This window comes from Petromyzon marinus, unplaced genomic scaffold, assembly GCF_048934315.1.
Source record: "Petromyzon marinus isolate PM22_M1 ecotype Great Lakes invasive population unplaced genomic scaffold, UKy_Petmar_22M1.pri1.0 PM_G_Scaffold_3, whole genome shotgun sequence".
NCBI lineage: Eukaryota > Metazoa > Chordata > Hyperoartia > Petromyzontiformes > Petromyzontidae > Petromyzon > Petromyzon marinus.
The window spans coordinates 5882943-5900363 of record NW_027422872.1 but is presented as its reverse complement, the minus strand read 5'-3'; the positions used below and the strand labels follow the sequence as shown (position 1 = coordinate 5900363).

Sequence of the window (17421 nt, the reverse complement as noted above, 5' to 3'; positions counted from 1 at the left end):
GCTGCACCACGTGACGAGGTGGAGGACGAAGAGTTTCCGCATCGCCATTCACAACACGCCAAGTCACGTGCAGAGAAAATCGATTTAACGTTCGATTAAATATACACGCGTCGATTCCCAATGGGATGCAATTAGGAATCGATTATAGTAGAGTTATGGATGTATGGCGTCGATTTCCTTTGGTATAACATGGGAATCGATTTATAGTGGATTAGGCTAATAAAATCGATTTCCGTTGTGATAACATGGGACTAAACAGTGGTCTAAAATGAACCTTCATTAATCGATTCTTACTGTGAATACGTGGGAATCGACCGTGTTAGACGATCACGTGTGTGGGCGTGGTCTCCCAACGTCAATCAACCAGGTTGGGTGTTGACTGTTGTGTGAGACGTCTCTGTGTGTGTTTTATTGAATTATATTAATATTATTAACTTTACTAGGTTCGTTTTCTCTTTCATTTAAACCTGATCATGATCGAAACGTCGTGTTGCCATTATTTAATGTATTATTTTCTCGTTTCTACGTGGACTTTTACGAAATAATCGAGTTTGACCACGAGTTTTTGTGAGATATGCCGCGTAAAATAATAATTATTATTATACCGTGATACTTACAAATTGCTTCTTCGTCTCATCATACGACGGCTTTGAAATAAATTGAACAGAACAAAAGATTCTACGACACAGTAATTTTTTAGTTTTTTTTGTGCCGTTTGACGGAAGCCTAGGGGTTAATTTGGCGCGCGTCCTAACCGCGCGGATGACGTCATGTCGTTGTTTAAATGTGATGACGTTGTTTAAATGTGACATGTCGTTTAAATATGTTTAAACGTGATGTTTAAATCGCCCGCTCGCAGCTGGTATGAATGAACCAATTAATTATTTCACTAAGCCGTCGTACAAAACAAGCCGCCCGGCGCCCGGAATCAATCAATTAATCTCTGCGCGGGAGCGGTCGTCTATTTAATTATTTATTTAGTACGTGGGATCACGCGGTACCCGCACTGATCGGAGTCACCCACACACACAGCGGTGACGCCGATTGCTGTCCCACCGCTCCTTTGAGCCCTCTTAACGCGCAACGCGTCGGCCGGCCAGTCCGGCGCCAAGGTTTTTACTCCCGGCATGAATGGCGACCCCTTGGCTTGCGGGCCTCCCCTCCAGCCAGCTCCCTGCGGACCGCGCCCTGACCTCTTGCCGCCTCCCCTCGGCGGAGAGCGACCGTCCCCCCGGCCGGGGCTCGCCGCGAACTGGGCCCGGATCGGCCGCCCGTGCTCGCTCGTCTTTCCAGCTGCGCGGCGGCGGGAGGGGCGTTGTTGGGGGGGAAGACGCTCGCCTCGGAGACTTTGCTCCGGGCGGTCGTTGTCGGCCGAACCCGGCCCCGGGGGCGTCCGCCGCGGACCGCCGAGGGCGGCCGGTCTTCTCTCTCGCCGCTCCAGAAGAACGCCGATCCCAATTTCCCCCCCCCATTACGTTCTCAAAGCCCGTCAATCCCCGTGTCACGTGACGTCATCCCGCGCGTCCGCTCGAATCCTTCCCGCGGACGTTTTGAACGCTCTGCGTTCCCCCGCCGCCGCCGACTCGCCGACAATCCCCTCGGTCCCTCGCTCTCTCAGATCCTCCTCCTGTCCGCCTAGGGGCTGTTCCCTCCCATGCCGCCGTGCGCCCTGCCGCAGGGAGCTCGCCTCGGGGGCACCGTCCCCCGTGCCGCGCGGGCTTCGTCGCCGCCGGTCCTGTCAAGCTCTATGCCCCCTTTTAGGGGGGGCCCGCCGTTTAATCCGGTCTGGGAGGGGCTCGGCCAATTTCCCGGTCCGGGGAAACCGCGGGACGTCCCCGCTAGCGGGGGCCCTCGGGTGAAGACCCACCGTGCCGGGTAGATCCCTCCTCGAGACCCTACGGGGGTGCGTGCGGGTGTTTAGTGGGGCGTGCGTGCGGGTGTTTAGTGGGGCGTGCGTGCGGGTGTTTAGTGGGGCGTGCGTGTGGGTGTTTAGTGGGGCGTGCGTGCGGGTGTTTAGTGGGGCGTGCGTGTGGGTGTTTAGTGGGGCGTGCGTGTGGGTGTCTAGTTGGGCGTGTGTGTGGGTGTTTAGTGGGGCGTGTGTGTGGGTGTCTAGTGGGGCGTGTGTGAGTTCGTGGGGGGGGGGTGTGACGAGAGGGGACCGCCGGCCCATTTGCTCCCCAGCGATGGAACCACACTTCGCGTTGCTTCCGTCAAACGTCGTGATTTACTTTTATTACTTTTTTTTGCGTTTCAATTTAAAGCTTTCATGACCGCGAGAGTTCATCCTCTTTGGTTCTTTCGGTAAAGTCACCACCGCGTAGAATGAGAATAAAGTAATAAATTAACACGATTAAATTCTCACGACGTTTCAGCCACAACACAAGTGGCCTTCTTCAGGTGAAAGGAACAAACCTGTCGGGACGACAGGTTATAACAATTTATTATTTTATTCTCATTCTACGTGGCGGTGACTTTACCGAAAGAACCAAAGAAGATTTTTTTTTTCATTTTTTTTTTTCACCTTCGCGCGGCAGGCAAACGCAGCAGCGTACTACGAGGTACGAATCTTGGCGAGTGCAGCACAATACGATACGTTACGATACGTTCAGTGTGTGTACAGTACGTAGAGTACGGTACGTGGAGTACGGTACGTAGAGTACGGTACGTAGAGTACGGTACATAGAGTACGGTACGTAGAGTACTGTACGTGGAGTACGGTACGTGGAGTACGGTACGTAGAGTACGGTACGTAGAGTACTGTACGTAGAGTACGGTACATACAGTACGGTACGTAGAGTACGGTACGTAGAGTACTGTACGTAGAGTACGGTACGTAGAGTACGGTACGTAGAGTACGGTACGTAGAGTACGGTACGTGGAGTACGGTACGTAGAGTACGGTACGTAGAGTACGGTACGTAGAGTACAGTACGTAGAGTACGGTACGTGGAGTACGGTACGTACCGTACGGTACGTGGAGTACGGTACGTAGAGTACGGTACGTGGAGTACGGTACGTAGAGTACGGTACGTAGAGTACGGTACGTGGAGTGCGGTACGTGGAGTACGGTACGTAGAGTACTGTACGTAGAGTACGGTACGTACAGTACGGTACGTGGAGTACGGTACGTGGAGTACGGTACATAGAGTACGGTACGTACAGTACGGTATGTACAGTACGGTACGTAGAGTACGGTACGTAGAGTACGGTACGTAGAGTACGGTACGTAGGTTTAGCGATTTCATGTTAGGGTTAGCACGATACTGTACGTTAAATGCGCGTTAAAAGTTTTTACAGCGGATAGGTTTGTTTCCTGAAGAAACTTTCTATTAAATTGCAGTTCACATAGGTAGGCTAAGACTTAACGATATTTTAGACCTGCGGTGAGGGTCGTCGTAACGCATCTCCGTCGTGAGTGGAGGACCGCTCGACGGGTATCGTGAAATGCGTCGCGTTTAATACTTACACTAGGACTAGCGACGGGAAGGCCACGGTGGTTTGACGGCTCCACAATCTGCGGCGAGGACGGTGCCGACAAAATGTTGCCACGGTGTCTGGTGGTGCTGCTCCTCCTCCTCTCCTCCTTCTCCTCCTTGCAAGGTGATGATCGCCATCGTGTACGTCGTCACACCGCAGCACACAGCGGGGGCATCGCTACTGTATACTACACTATACACTACACTACTATACACTACACTATACACTATACACTACACTACACACTACACTACTATACATTATACACTACACTATACACTACACTACTATACACTACACTACTATACACTACACTATACACTACACTATACACTACACTACTATACACTACACTACTACACACTACACTACACACTACACTGTACACTACACTGTACACTACACTGTACACTATACACTACACTACACACTACACTGTACACTACACTATACACTACACTATACACTACACTGTACACTACACTGTACACTACACTATACACTACACTACACTGTACACTACACTGTACACTACACTATACACTACACTATACACTACACTGTACACTACACTATACACTACACTATACACTACATTATACACTACACTACTATACACTATACACTACACTAGGAGTCTGCGTGCGGTGATCGTGGCAGGTGGCCATGCGGCGATCTCCATCTCCGTGAGGCCGCTGGTCGAGGTGGAACTGGGACGCCCTCTGGTGGTCCCCTGCACGTACAACGTCTCCGTGGCTAGCGGCGTGGTCACCCAGTGGTTCATCGTGAGTACCGCCACCCCCACCCACCCCCCCGCACACCGCCACTTGTCACGGGCAGATACGTACGGTGAGCAAAAGACTCAGCACTGCTACCCATAGACACAACACTGCCACCCATAGACTCAACACTGCTACCCATAGACTCAACACTGCACCATAGACTCAACACTGTACCATAGACTCAACACTGCACCATAGACTCAACACTGCACCGTAAACTCAACACTGCCCATAGACTCAACACTGCACCATAGACTCAACACTGCCCATAGACTCAACACTGCACCATAGACTCAACACTGCACCATTGACTCAACACTGCACCATAGACTCAACACTGCCCATAGACTCAACACCGCACCATAGACTCAACACTGCACCATAGACTCAGCACTGCTACCCATAGACTCAACACTGCCCGTAGACTCAACACTGCCACCCATAGACTCAGCACTGCTACCCATAGACTCAACACTGCCCGTAAACTCAACACTGCTGCCCATAGACTCAACACTGCCACCCATAGACTCAACACTGCTACCCATAGACTCAACACTGCTACCCATAGACTCAGCACTGCCACCCATAGACTCAACACTGCTGCCCATAGACTCAACACTGCCACCCATAGACTCAACACTGCACCATAGACTCAACACTGTACCATAGACTCAACACTGCACCATAGACTCAACACTGCACCGTTAACTCAACACTGCCCATAGACTCAACACTGCACCATAGACTCAACACTGCCCATAGACTCAATACTGCACCATAGACTCAACACTGCACCATAGACTCAACACTGCACCATAGACTCAACACTGCCCATAGACTCAACACCGCACCATAGACTCAACACTGCACCATAGACTCAGCACTGCTACCCATAGACTCAACACTGCCGTAGACTCAACACTGCCACCCATAGACTCAGCACTGCTACCCATAGACTCAACACTGCCCGTAAACTCAACACTGCTGCCCATAGACTCAACACTGCCACCCATAGACTCAACACTGCCACCCATAGACTCAACACTGCTACCCATAGACTCAACACTGCCACCCATAGACTCAACACTGCCACCCATAGACTCAGCACTGCTACCCATAGACTCAACACTGCCCGTAAACTCAACACTGCTGCCCATAGACTCAACACTGCCACCCATAGACTCAACACTGCTACCCATAGACTCAACACTGCTACCCATAGACTCAACACTGCTACCCATAGACTCAGCACTGCCACCCATAGACTCAACACTGCTGCCCATAGACTCAACACTGCCACCCATAGACTCAACACTACCCATAGACTCAGCACTGCCACCCATAGACTCACCACCACCCATAGACTCACCACTGCTACCCATAGACTCACCACGCTGTCATCCGCCCGACCGCCGTCGCCAAAACCCCCCCCGGCGCAGATTTCGACAACTTCGCGAGTGAGGATATCGTACCGCGACTTACGTCGCTTCGTGGCCGACGGGGACACCGGCTACACGGACCGCATTGATGCCCAACGTGACGATTCCGCCCTGGCGCTGGACGCGACGGTGGTCGCGGATGAGCGAGACTTCATCTGCCAGGTGTTTGCGGGGCGGGCCGGCGTGGCAGAGGCGACCACAAGAGTGCGGCTGTTTTGTAAGCGAGCTCACGGTCGGGGCTACTCACTTTAGAATGACGCGCAGTGGGGGGGGGGGGGACGTCCCCTACGACGTGGACCCCCCTTACTTACGGACGTTGCTACGGAGACTCCTTAGTGGACATTACGAGGACCCCCCTTACTTACGGACGTTGCTACGGAGACTCCTTAGTGGACATTACGAGGACTCCCCTTACTTACGGACATTGCTACGGAGACTCCTTAGTGGCTATTACGAGGACTCCCCTTACTTACGGACGTTGCTACGGAGACTCCTTAGTGGATATTACGAGGACTCCCCTTACTTACGGACGTTGCTACGGAGACTCCTTAGTAGACATTGCGAGGACTCCCCTTACTTACGGACGTTGCTACGGAGACTCCTTAGTGGACATTGCGAGGACTCCCCTTACTTACGGATGTTGCTACGGAGACCTCTTAGTGGACATTACAAGGACTCCCCTTTCTTACGGACGTTGCTACGGAGACTCCTTAGTGGACATTACGAGGACTCCCCTTACTTACGGACGTTGCTACGGAGACTCCTTAGTGGACATTACGAGGACTCCCCTTACTTACGGACGTTGCTACGGAGACTCCTTAGTGGACATTACGAGGACTCCCCTTACTTACGGACGTTGCTACGGAGACTCCTTAGTGGACATTACGAGGACTCCCCTTACTTACGGACGTTGCTACGGAGACTCCTTAGTAGACATTGCGAGGACTCCCCTTACTTACGGACGTTGCTACGGAGACTCCTTAGTGGACATTGCGAGGACTCCCCTTACTTACGGATGTTGCTACGGAGACCTCTTAGTGGACATTACAAGGACTCCCCTTTCTTACGGACGTTGCTACGGAGACTCCTTAGTGGACATTGCGAGGACTCCCCTTACTTACGGATGTTGCTACGGAGACCTCTTAGTGGACATTACAAGGACTCCCCTTTCTTACGGACGTTGCTACGGAGACTCCTTAGTGGACATTACGAGGACTCCCCTTACTTACGGACGTTGCTACGGAGACTCCTTAGTGGACATTACGAGGACTCCCCTTACTTACGGACGTTGCTACGGAGACTCCTTAGTGGACATTACGAGGACTCCCCTTACTTACGGACGTTGCTACGGAGACTCCTTAGTGGACATTACGAGGACTCCCCTTACTTACGGACGTTGCTACGGAGACTCCTTAGTGGATATTACGAGGACTCCCCTTACTTACGGACGTTGCTACGGAGACTCCTTAGTGGACATTACGAGGGCTCCCCTTACTTACGGACGTTGCTACGGAGACTCCTTAGTGGACATTACGAGGGCTCCCCTGCTTACGAACGTTACTGCGTGACATCTCTACTTACGAACGTTACCACAGTGACTCACTCGCGAATATTTTTGCGTGGTCTCTACTACTTACCGACGTTACTTCTTACGAACGTTACCCACATACGAACAAGCCGGGATCCAGAGGGTCCACGTTCGTTAGTCTATTTTGCCCGTAAGTCCAACTTCACTCCCGTCGATTCCACACGCGTTGCACGGCGTGCACACTGCTGCTACTATACATGACGCACTACCCGGCCACATTTCGGAGTGAGGTCGGACTCAGGAGCAAGTGGCCGATGACGGCCCCGCGACAAATTGACGCACGGGACGGCCCCTCCCCTCGCTTCCCTTCCAGCGGCCCCCACGGTGGCCGTGACGGCGAGCAAGCGGCCCGTGCTGCTCAACGGACAGCGCCACGAGGTGAGCCCTTGGCCTACGTTGACATTCTCTTTGGTTCTATTCGGTAAAGTCACCACGTAGGTAAAAAATAAAACAACAAAAATCACGACGTTTCGGCCACAACACAAGCGGCCTTCGTCAGGTGAAGGGATCAGGCTGTCTCGAGGACAGTGCTGGAGTGAAACACAGCCACGCTTAAAGGTCGCGGTCTGAGCGTGGCTGTGTTTCACTCCAGCACTGTCCTCGAGACAGCCTGATCCCTTCACCTGATGAAGGCCGCTTGTGTTGTGGCCGAAACGTCGTGATTTTTTGTTGTTTTACTTTTTTACCTACGTGGTGACTTTACCGAATAGAACCAAAGAGTATGGAGATCCTTGCAGTCACGAAAGCTTTAAATCTAGAATACGTTGACATTTTTTTATTTCAAATTCCTGTTGCACCGTCCGCTGACGGTCATTTAAGGGTTGTTTTTTTTTTACCTTCACGGCGTCCCCTTCGCGAAAACGGCCGCACGCCAACAGCTGTGCTGTAGACGCCACCGATTCGTGCGTAGATTCAAACGTGGTTTAGTTTTGGTTAGGGGGATGTCGACTACCTCGCCTGGTACGCAGGAGGTCGTGGGTTCGATCCCGACGTGGACAACGCTACTACCCTGGCAACCCGGGTTCGATTCCCGCTCACGGCCAATACCGGTGACGATGATCTGAACCGGTTCCTGTGCCTCCCCTAGGTCGACTCGGCCTCAAATACCGGGTGCGGTGCGTAAAAACATCGCCAGCACCGGGGAGACAAAGGCGACCGGGCGTGGTGCTGGCCACCCACCCCCTCGTGTGCCGTTCTGGCCTTCAAAGGTGCTCGCTAACAGCACTTGCCCCTACAGTCTGTTAAGGCTATACATGGGTTCTTTGTCTTTGTTGTGTGTGTTGGTCTGTGTGTGTTTCTGTGTGTGAGTGTCTCTGTGTGTCTCTGTGTGTGTCTCCCTGTGTGAGTGTCTCTGTGTGTGAGTGTCTGTGTGTCTCTGTGTGAGTGTCTCTGTGTGTGAGTGTTTGTGTGTGTCTCTGTGTGAGTGTCTATGTGTGAGTGAGGAGCGGTAGTGTAGCGGTTAGCGCGCTGCGCTATGAACCTGGCGATCCGGGTTCGATTCCCGCTCACGGCCAACACCAGTGACGATTATCTGAACCGGTCCTGGACCTCCTCTAGGTCGACTCAGCCTCAAATGAGTACCTGGTGCGGTGTGTAAACATTGCCACTAGGGAGACAAAGGCGGTCGGGCGTGGTGCTGGCCACCCACCCCCTCGTGTACCGTTCCGGCCTTTATAGGTGCTCGCTAACAGCACTTGCCCCTACAGTCTGTTAAGGCTATACAGGGGTTCTTTGTTGTGTGTGTTGGTCTGTTTCCCTCTCGTGCAGATTGGTAAATGTTTCGTGCACAACGCTTACCCAGAGCCCCACATCACCTGGTACAAGGCTTCCCTGCCCCTGTTGCCATCACCTGGTAAGTATATCTGCTGGTGAATATATCTGTTGGTTAATGTATCTGCCGGTGAATATATCTGCTGGTGAATGTATCTGTTGGTTAATGTATCTGTTGGTGAATATATCTGTTGGTTAGTGTATCTGCTGGTGAATGTATCTGCTGGTGAATGTATCTGTCGGTTAATGTATCTGTTGGTGAATACGTCTGCTATAGTGCCGTGTATTGCATAGTGTACACTATTACGTGGTGCAGTGAGTAAACATCGCTAGCGCCGCGGGGACAAAGCTGGCGGGGCGTGGTGCTGGCCGCCCACCCCCTCGCGTGTCGTGCCGGGCTGCCACTCGCTAACAGCACTTGTCCCAACGGTCTGTTGAAGTCCACACGGGGGATCTTTGTCTTTGCATGCGTGCGCGTGGCTAGACGTGAAAGTGACGCGGACGGTAGCGACGGAGGCCAACGGCACCTTCGCCGTGACATCCATCCTGAGCTACAAACCGGAGGAGCGGGATGTGGGAGCCGGGTAACGCTGCGTGGTGAACTACACGATGCCGGGCGGCAGGAGCGAGGCCTTTGCCTCGGAGACGATCCACGTGGGGCTGCATTGTGAGTACACGGGACACCAGGCAGACGCCGGTGCACAACAAACGCGTGTGACGTGCACAACAGACAAATGTGTGTGACGTGCACAACAGAAAATACATGCCTGACGGACCATCTTATTGGGTTAAGGTCAAATTAAACACAGAGACTACCACTGCCTATGAACATTTGACTTTTGAACGTTCAGAGAGACGCTCAAACCTGTTTGTAAGTCCAGTTGCCTGTTCGGAACGAGAGTTGTAAGTTCAACCGCCACGCAATAGATGGCGGTGGTGGCTTTTACATCTGTAGAACATGAACAACCAGTGGCATCTACATCTACAGAACGTGAAGAACCAGAGGCATCTACATCTGCAGAATGTGAAGAATCAGTGGCATCTACATCTGTAGAATGTGAAGACCAGTGGCATCTACATCTACAGAACGTGAAGAACCAGTGGCATCTACATCTACAGAACGTGAAGAACCAGAGGCATCTACATCTGCAGAACGTGAAGAACCAGTGGCATCTACATCTGAAGAACGTGAAGAACCAGTGGCATCTACATTTGCAGAACATGAAGAACGAGTGGCATCTACATCTGCAGAACGTGTAGAACCAGTGACATCTACATCTGCCGAACGTGAAGAACCAGTGGCATCTACATCTGCAGAACGTGAACAACCAGTGGCATCTACATCTGCAGAACGCGAAGAACCAGTGGCATCTACATCTGCAGAACACGAAGAACCAGTGGCATCTACATCTGCAGAACGTGAAGAACCAGTGGTATCTACATCTGAAGAAGGTGAAGAACCAGTGGCATCTACATCTGCAGAATGTGAAGAACCAGTGGCATCTACATCTACAGAACGTGAAGAACCAGTGGCATCTACATCTGCAGAACGTGAAGAACCAGTGACATCTACATCTACTGAACGTGAAGAACCAGTGGCATCTACATCTGCAGAACGTGAAGAACCAGTGACATCTACATCTAAAGAACGTGAAGAACCAGTGGCATCTATAGCTGCAGAACGTGAAGAACCAGTGGCATCTACATCTACAGAACGTGAAGAACCAGTGGCATCTACATCTACAGAACGTGAAGAACCAGTGGCTTCTACATCTGCAGAACGTGAAGAACCAGTGGCATCTACATCTGTAGAACGTGAAGAACCAGTGGCATCTACATCTACAGAACGTGAAGAACCAGTGGTATCTACATCTACAGAACGTGAAGAACCAGTGGCATTTACATCTGCAGAACGTGAAGAACCAGTGACATCTACATCTACAGAACGTGAAGAACCAGTGGCATCTACATCTACAGATCGTGAAGAACCAGTGACATCTACATCTACAGAACGTGAAGAACCAGTGGCATCTATAGCTGCAGAACGTGGAGAACCAGTGGCATCTACATCTACAGAACGTGAAGAACCAGTGGCATCTACATCTACAGAACGTGAAGAACCAGTGGCATCTACATCCGCAGAACGTGAAGAACCAGTGGCATCTACATCTGCAGAACGTGAAGAACCAGTGACATCTACATCTACTGAACGTGAAGAACCAGTGGCATCTACATCTGCAGAACGTTTAAAACCAGTGACATCTACATCTACAGAACGTGAAGAACCAGTGGCATATATAGTTGCAGAACGTGAAGAACCAGTGGCACCTACAATAGGCGGCATCCCGGGACGGAATGGCGTGTTGTACTATTTGAGTTGTTGTTGTTGTTTTGTTGTTATTGTTTTGTTGTTGTTGTTGTTGTGTTGTTGTTGTGTTGTTCTTGTGTTGTTGTTTTGTTGTTGTTTTGTTGTTGTTGTTGCTGCTACGAGGCGGGAGAGATGCCCTGGCCCAGGCGTCGAACCCACGTCGCCTGGGGACGACTTTCCTCGCGCTGAACCGTCGCCTCTTGCGCGTCGCGCGTTGGGGGAATCCCGGTGGGGGTGGGCGCGACGGCTCGTTCCACCCCGTCCACCCCGTTCCACCTCGTATCGTCGTTCCACCTTGTTCCACCTCGTTGTATCGTCGTTCCACCCCATCCCACCTCGTGCCACCCGTTCCACCTCGTTGTATCGTCGTCGTCGTCGTCACCGCAAGACGAGGTGGAGGCGACCCCGACTTGGACGTCTGGGACACGCCGAGAGCCCCGCGGCTCCGCGGATTCCTCCGCCGGCGGCTCCTCGGGGGGAAGTCGCGAGCGGACGGCGCCGCTTGGCCGCGAGTGAGCGGGCGGTCGTCTTCTTCGGTCCTTTCGGTAAAAGTCGCCGCCGCCGCGTAGAATGAGAATGAAAATAATAAATCGATGAAATAAAATGACGCGATGAAAATTCTCACGACGTTTCGGCCACGACGCAAGCGGCCTTCGTCAGGTGAAGGGACGAGACTGTCTGGAGGACAGCGCTGGAGCTCCAGCTGCATGAGTCACTCCACAAACAACAGGAGCATCAGTCCAGACAGTCTCGTCCCTTCACCTGACGAAGGCCGCTTGTGTCGTGCCTGAAACGTCGTGAGAATTTTATCGCGTTATTTTATTTTATCAATTTATTATTTTATTCTCATTCTACGTGGTGGTGACTTTACCGAAAGAACCAAAGGAGATGAATCCTTGCAGTCACGAAAGCTTCAAATCGAGATTTCAGCGGGGGGTTGTCGTCTGTCCTCCTCGCCAGACCCGGAAGACGTGAGGCTTGGCCCCACCGCGGCGACCCAGGTCACGGCCGGGGCGACCCAGGTCATGGCCGGGGCGACCCAGGTCACGCCCTCGTCGTCCGGGATACCCGACTACAAGTGCGCAGAGGTACCCAGTCGCTGCGTCACGATCACCACCAGCACCACCACCAGCGTACCACCACCACCAGCGTGCCACCACAACCACCGTGCCACCACCGTGCCACCACCACCACCGTGCCACCACCACCGTGCCACCACCACCACCGTGCCACCACCACCGTGCCACCACCGTCACCACCACCACCAGCGTACCACCACCGTGCCACCACCACCGTCACCACCACCACCACCAGCGTACCACCACCACCACCGTGCCACCACCACCACCACCGTGCCACCACCACCACCGTGCCACCACCACCACCAGCGTGCCACCACCACCACCACCGTCACCACCACCACCACCGTGCCACCACCACCAGCGTGCCACCACCACCACCACCGTCACCACCGTCACCACCACCACCGTCACCACCACCACCACCGTCACCACCACCACCACCACCACCACCGTGCCACCACCACCACCGTGCCACCACCACCACCAGCGTGCCACCACCACCACCGTGTCACCACCATAACCACCGTGCCACCACTACCGTGCCACCACCACCACCACCTGAGTTTGATTCCCGCTCACAGCCAACAGCAGTGATAGCGATTATCTGAACCGGTCCTGGGCCTCCCTTAGGTCTACTCAACCTCTAATGAGTACTTGTAGTAAACATCGCTAGCACGGGGGAGACAAAGACGCTGGTGGTGACGGTGGTGGTGACGGTGGTGGTGGTGGTGACGGTGGTGACGGTGGTGGTGACGATGGTGGTGACGGTGGTGGTGACGGTGGTGGTGACGGTGGTGGTGACGGTGGTGGTGGTGGTGACGGTGGTGGTGACGGTGGGGGTGACGGTGGTGACGGTGGTGATGGTGGTGCGTGACATTTACGAAGATGAGAATGAGGTGAGTGGCACAGTAGGGGGTACAGGTGGTGCACCGTGCCAGGCATCTCAGTCGACCCATGGCACCGTGGCACCTGCTGGGTCTGCCTCGTGAACCTCCTGCCCGCGGGCGTTCGACACTTCACGTGGTGGCCTCGACGTGCACACGGCCTGGCGCGAGCGCCGCGGTGACGTCACCGCCGCTCGGCGGTGACGCGTGTGGGCGCGTCGTTGCGTGTCGGTGAGCGTTCGCGTGTCGGTGAGCGTTCCGGGGGGGGGGGGGGGGGTGGTGTAGCAGAGAGAGCGCCCGACGCTTCATGGAGCCTCACGGCCGTCGCCTCCCCGGCACTCTGCGTGCCTCAGGCCGGGGAGGCGGTGTCCGGCGGGGCCACGCCGGCCCCGCGACACGCGAGGCCGTCCGGGGGGAGCGGCGGCGACGGCCGCTCCCGGTGCGTCACCTCGCCGCACTCCGTGCCGGGGCCTGGTGAGGTCGCGACCCGTCAAGGTCACAGTGGAAGGTAACCGGGGCGGCAGGAGAGAGAGAGACTCAGCGATGACGCTGAGTCTCTCTCTCTCTCTCTCACATACCACTAGCAGAGACGCCACTCTCTCTCTCCACTCTCTCCACACTCTCCACTCTCTCTCTACTCTCTCTCCACTCTCTCTCCACTCTCTCTACTCTCTCTCCACTCTCTCTACTCTCTCCACTCTCTACTCTCTCCACTCTCTCCACTCTCTCCACTCTCTCTCCACTCACCACTCTCTCCACTCTCTCTCTACTCTCTCTCCACTCACCACTCTCTCTCCACTCTCTCCACTCTCTCCTCTCTATCTGTCTCCACTCTGTCCTCTCTCTCTCCACTCTCTATGTTGTTCTCTCCTCTCTCTGCTCTCTCTCCACGCTCTCTGCCCACGCCGTCTCCCTCCACTCTGTCCTCTCTCTCCACTCTCTCTCTTCTCACCATTCTCTCCTCTATCTCTCTCCACTCACCACTCTCTCTCCACTCTCTCTCCTCTCTATCTCTCTCCACTCACCACTCTCTCTCCACTCTCTCTCCACTCTCTCCACTCACCACTCTCTCTCCACTCACCACTCTCTCCTCTATCTCTCTCCACTCTCTCTCCTCTCTATCTCTCTCCACTCACCACTCTCTCTCCACTCTCTCTCCTGTCTCCACTCACCACTCTCTCTCTCCACTCACCACTCTCTCTCTCTCCACTCGCTCTCCTCTCTATCTGTCTCCACTCTTTCCTTTCTCTCTCCTCTCTCCTCTCTCCACGTTCTCTCCTCTCTATCTCTCTCCTCTCTATCTGTCTCCACTCTGTCCTCTCTCTCTCTCTCTCCACTCTCTCCACGTTCTCTCCTATCTCTCTCCTCTCTATCTGTCTCCACTCTGTCCTCTCTCTCTCCACTCTCCACGTTCTCTCCTCTCTATCTCTCTCCACTCACCACTCTCTCCTCTCTCTCTGCTCTCTCTCCGCGCTCTCTGCCCACACCGTCTCTCTCCACTCGCAGGAGGAGCGGAGGAAGCGGAGGAGTCGGGACGTGGTCTACCGTGGATCATCATCATCCTCACCATCATCTTCGTGATCGTCCCCCTCCTCGTCGTCATCATTTCGGCCCTTCATCACGTTTGCTCGGGAGAGTCGGAAGAGGAGGGATCGGGAGGAGGAGAGGCGGCGATCGCGGTCGGCTTCGTCGCGAGCGAGGAGGAGGAGGGCGGTGGCCACACGCTGGCGCTGCACAGGGCCATGGGCGCGGCCACCAGGCACGGCCGCAGGTCGCTGGCCGAGATGTGCGGTCGTCACTGACGAGGCAGCAGCGGTGTTGACGGCCTGCCGCTGCCTCCAAGACACACGGAGCCGTGAGGCAGGCCTGCAAGCAGGCTCCTCGCCACCGCCGCCGCCGCCATCGCTATCGTCAGCGCCAACACCGCCGTCGTCAACATCACAACCATCGTCACCACCACCATCATCACCACCATCATCATCACCTTGTGTCTTTTGTGTTTTGAGCTCAGGTCGCAAACACGGATCGAGCCGTGACATTTTGAAGATCAGTGTCTCTTATTTGTTTAAACACGAATCTAACTGACATTTTGTAGATCAGTGTCTCTTATTTGTTTAAACACGAATCTAACCGTGACATTTTCAAGATCAGTGTCTCTTATTTGTTTAAACACGGATCTAACCGTGACATTTTGAAGGTAAGTGTCTCTTATTTGTTTAAACACGAATCTAACCGTGACATTTTGAAGGTCAGTGTCTCTTATTTGTTTAAACACGGATCTAACCGTGACATTTTGAAGGTCAGTGTCTCTTATTTGTTTAAACACGGATCTAACCGTGACATTTTGAAGGTCAGTGTCTCTTATTTGTTTAAACACGGATCTAACCGTGACATTTTGAAGAACCGTGAGCAAACAGCCAAGGAACAGGGAAAGCTGATACCCTTAGACAATGCAATTTGTTTTTACGCAGAGATGGTTACAGTAAATCAAAGAGTACAGTTACTTAATCAATTTTCCAGTAGCAAACAGCCAGTTTCACCTTAGACTCCACCCTGATTAGCCAAATGTGTCTGAGCACATGTTTAATGTGCAGTTGTATTTTTTATTTTACTATTTTTCTGAATGCTTAACTATGTATGTTCCGAATTGTAATATCGAAGCCAATACACAAGGCAGGGAAATTCCTACTGGCAGCAGATCGATGTCTCAATTAGTAAAGATGCCACAAGAAACACCACTAGAATATCTTCTGGCATCTCTTCAAGAGGTCACACTTAACCAGCACATTCCTGTGCTCCATTAGAGCAGTTCAATGCGTGTCAGTCATCTGACATGTGCTACTTATATCTCACTCTCAGAGTTGGTCGAATCCAAATTAAGTGAAAATGCAAGGTAGCTCTCTGATGTAGGTGTAACAATGATGTCACTAGTTGCACCTCGTGATTAGATGAATTGCCGCAATTTAAATAAAATCATCTATCCGTTTTTTATAACATTGTAGTGAATTTGGGCCCATTGCATAAACATTCAGATACAAATAATCCATTGTTTTCATATTCTATTCAATGCATGCTTAATTAAATGCGAAATCGATATTGATATCAATGGATCAATCCATCATTCTATTTTACTGTCATAAAAAAACGGTGCTGGCTCATTCTAATGTGGGCATTAGCTACCCCAAGTGATACAGCCAACTTCGAGGGATGGATGAGTAAAGAATCCGCTTATTTGGCTAATCTTAGAAAAGGTCAAGGCAATCGTCGAGAAGACGCACAACTTAAACCTATCGCCTGGCTCACCTGTGGAGTCACGCCGTGAAATAGGTGGTGTTGGGTCATTACGACGTCTTCGTTCTATTTAAACAGTAACATGAAAGTAATATATATAGACTGTACACAAGCAAGTGGAACAAATCTTGGCAAAAAATCTCAGCAATGATCACTTGCATTGTCTTTAGTCATAGAAACAGTAATCTGAGATGCGCATTGAGTAATGGAAGGTGATTTAATCCTTTGAGCAAGTAATTTATTTCTTCAACAGATGTAATTTTTCATACAGTTAGCTTGCAAATAAAAAACACATTTTCATTTTGAACTCATCTATATTCCCGCATTGTTATTTATTAGCATTATTGGTTTGTGCCTTTGAAATTAAATGAAGTAGCATTTGATTTACAATCAGGTATAACCTTCATTAAAACTGCGCAGGGCTTAGAGTGAATAAATAACGTTGGTTACTGTGTCCATATTCTTTGAAGTCTATGGGAGACTTTAACATTGAAGTCTATGGGAGACTTTAACATTGAAGTCTATGGGAGACTTTAACATTGAAGTCTATGGGAGACTTTAACATTGAAGTCAATGGGAGACTTTAACATTGAAGTCTATGGGAGACTTTAACATTGAAGTCTATGGGAGCCTTACACATTGAAGTCTATGGGAGACTTTAACATTGAAGTCTATGGGAGACTTTAACATTGAAGTCAATGGGAGACTTTAACATTGAAGTCTATGGGAGACTTTAACATT

General features: G+C 52.0%; 1 protein-coding gene across 1 annotated transcript; it reads left to right on the top strand.

Moving 5' to 3' along the window:
* The first annotated feature begins 288 nt into the window (after window positions 1-288).
* LOC142915336 (basal cell adhesion molecule-like) lies at window positions 289-12510 on the top strand. Its single transcript, XM_076061172.1, has 8 exons — window positions 289-367; window positions 3471-3599; window positions 4137-4261; window positions 5698-5914; window positions 7599-7663; window positions 9053-9137; window positions 9540-9722; window positions 12384-12510. The coding sequence occupies exons 2-7, from the start codon at window positions 3539-3541 to the stop codon at window positions 9641-9643; spliced, it is 657 nt and encodes a 218-aa protein (XP_075917287.1). The 5' UTR covers window positions 289-367; window positions 3471-3538; the 3' UTR covers window positions 9644-9722; window positions 12384-12510.
* The last annotated feature ends 4911 nt before the right edge of the window (window positions 12511-17421 follow it).

Coding starts and splice junctions, on each gene's coding strand:
- LOC142915336 (XM_076061172.1), top strand. CDS start 3,539: ATGTTGCCACGGTGTCTGGTGGTGCTGCTCCTCCTCCTCTCCTCCTTC. Junction 5,915..7,598: donor CACAAGAGTGCGGCTGTTTT/GTAAGCGAGCTC, acceptor CTTCCCTTCCAG/CGGCCCCCACGGTGGCCGTG. Junction 7,664..9,052: donor TCAACGGACAGCGCCACGAG/GTGAGCCCTTGG, acceptor CCTCTCGTGCAG/ATTGGTAAATGTTTCGTGCA.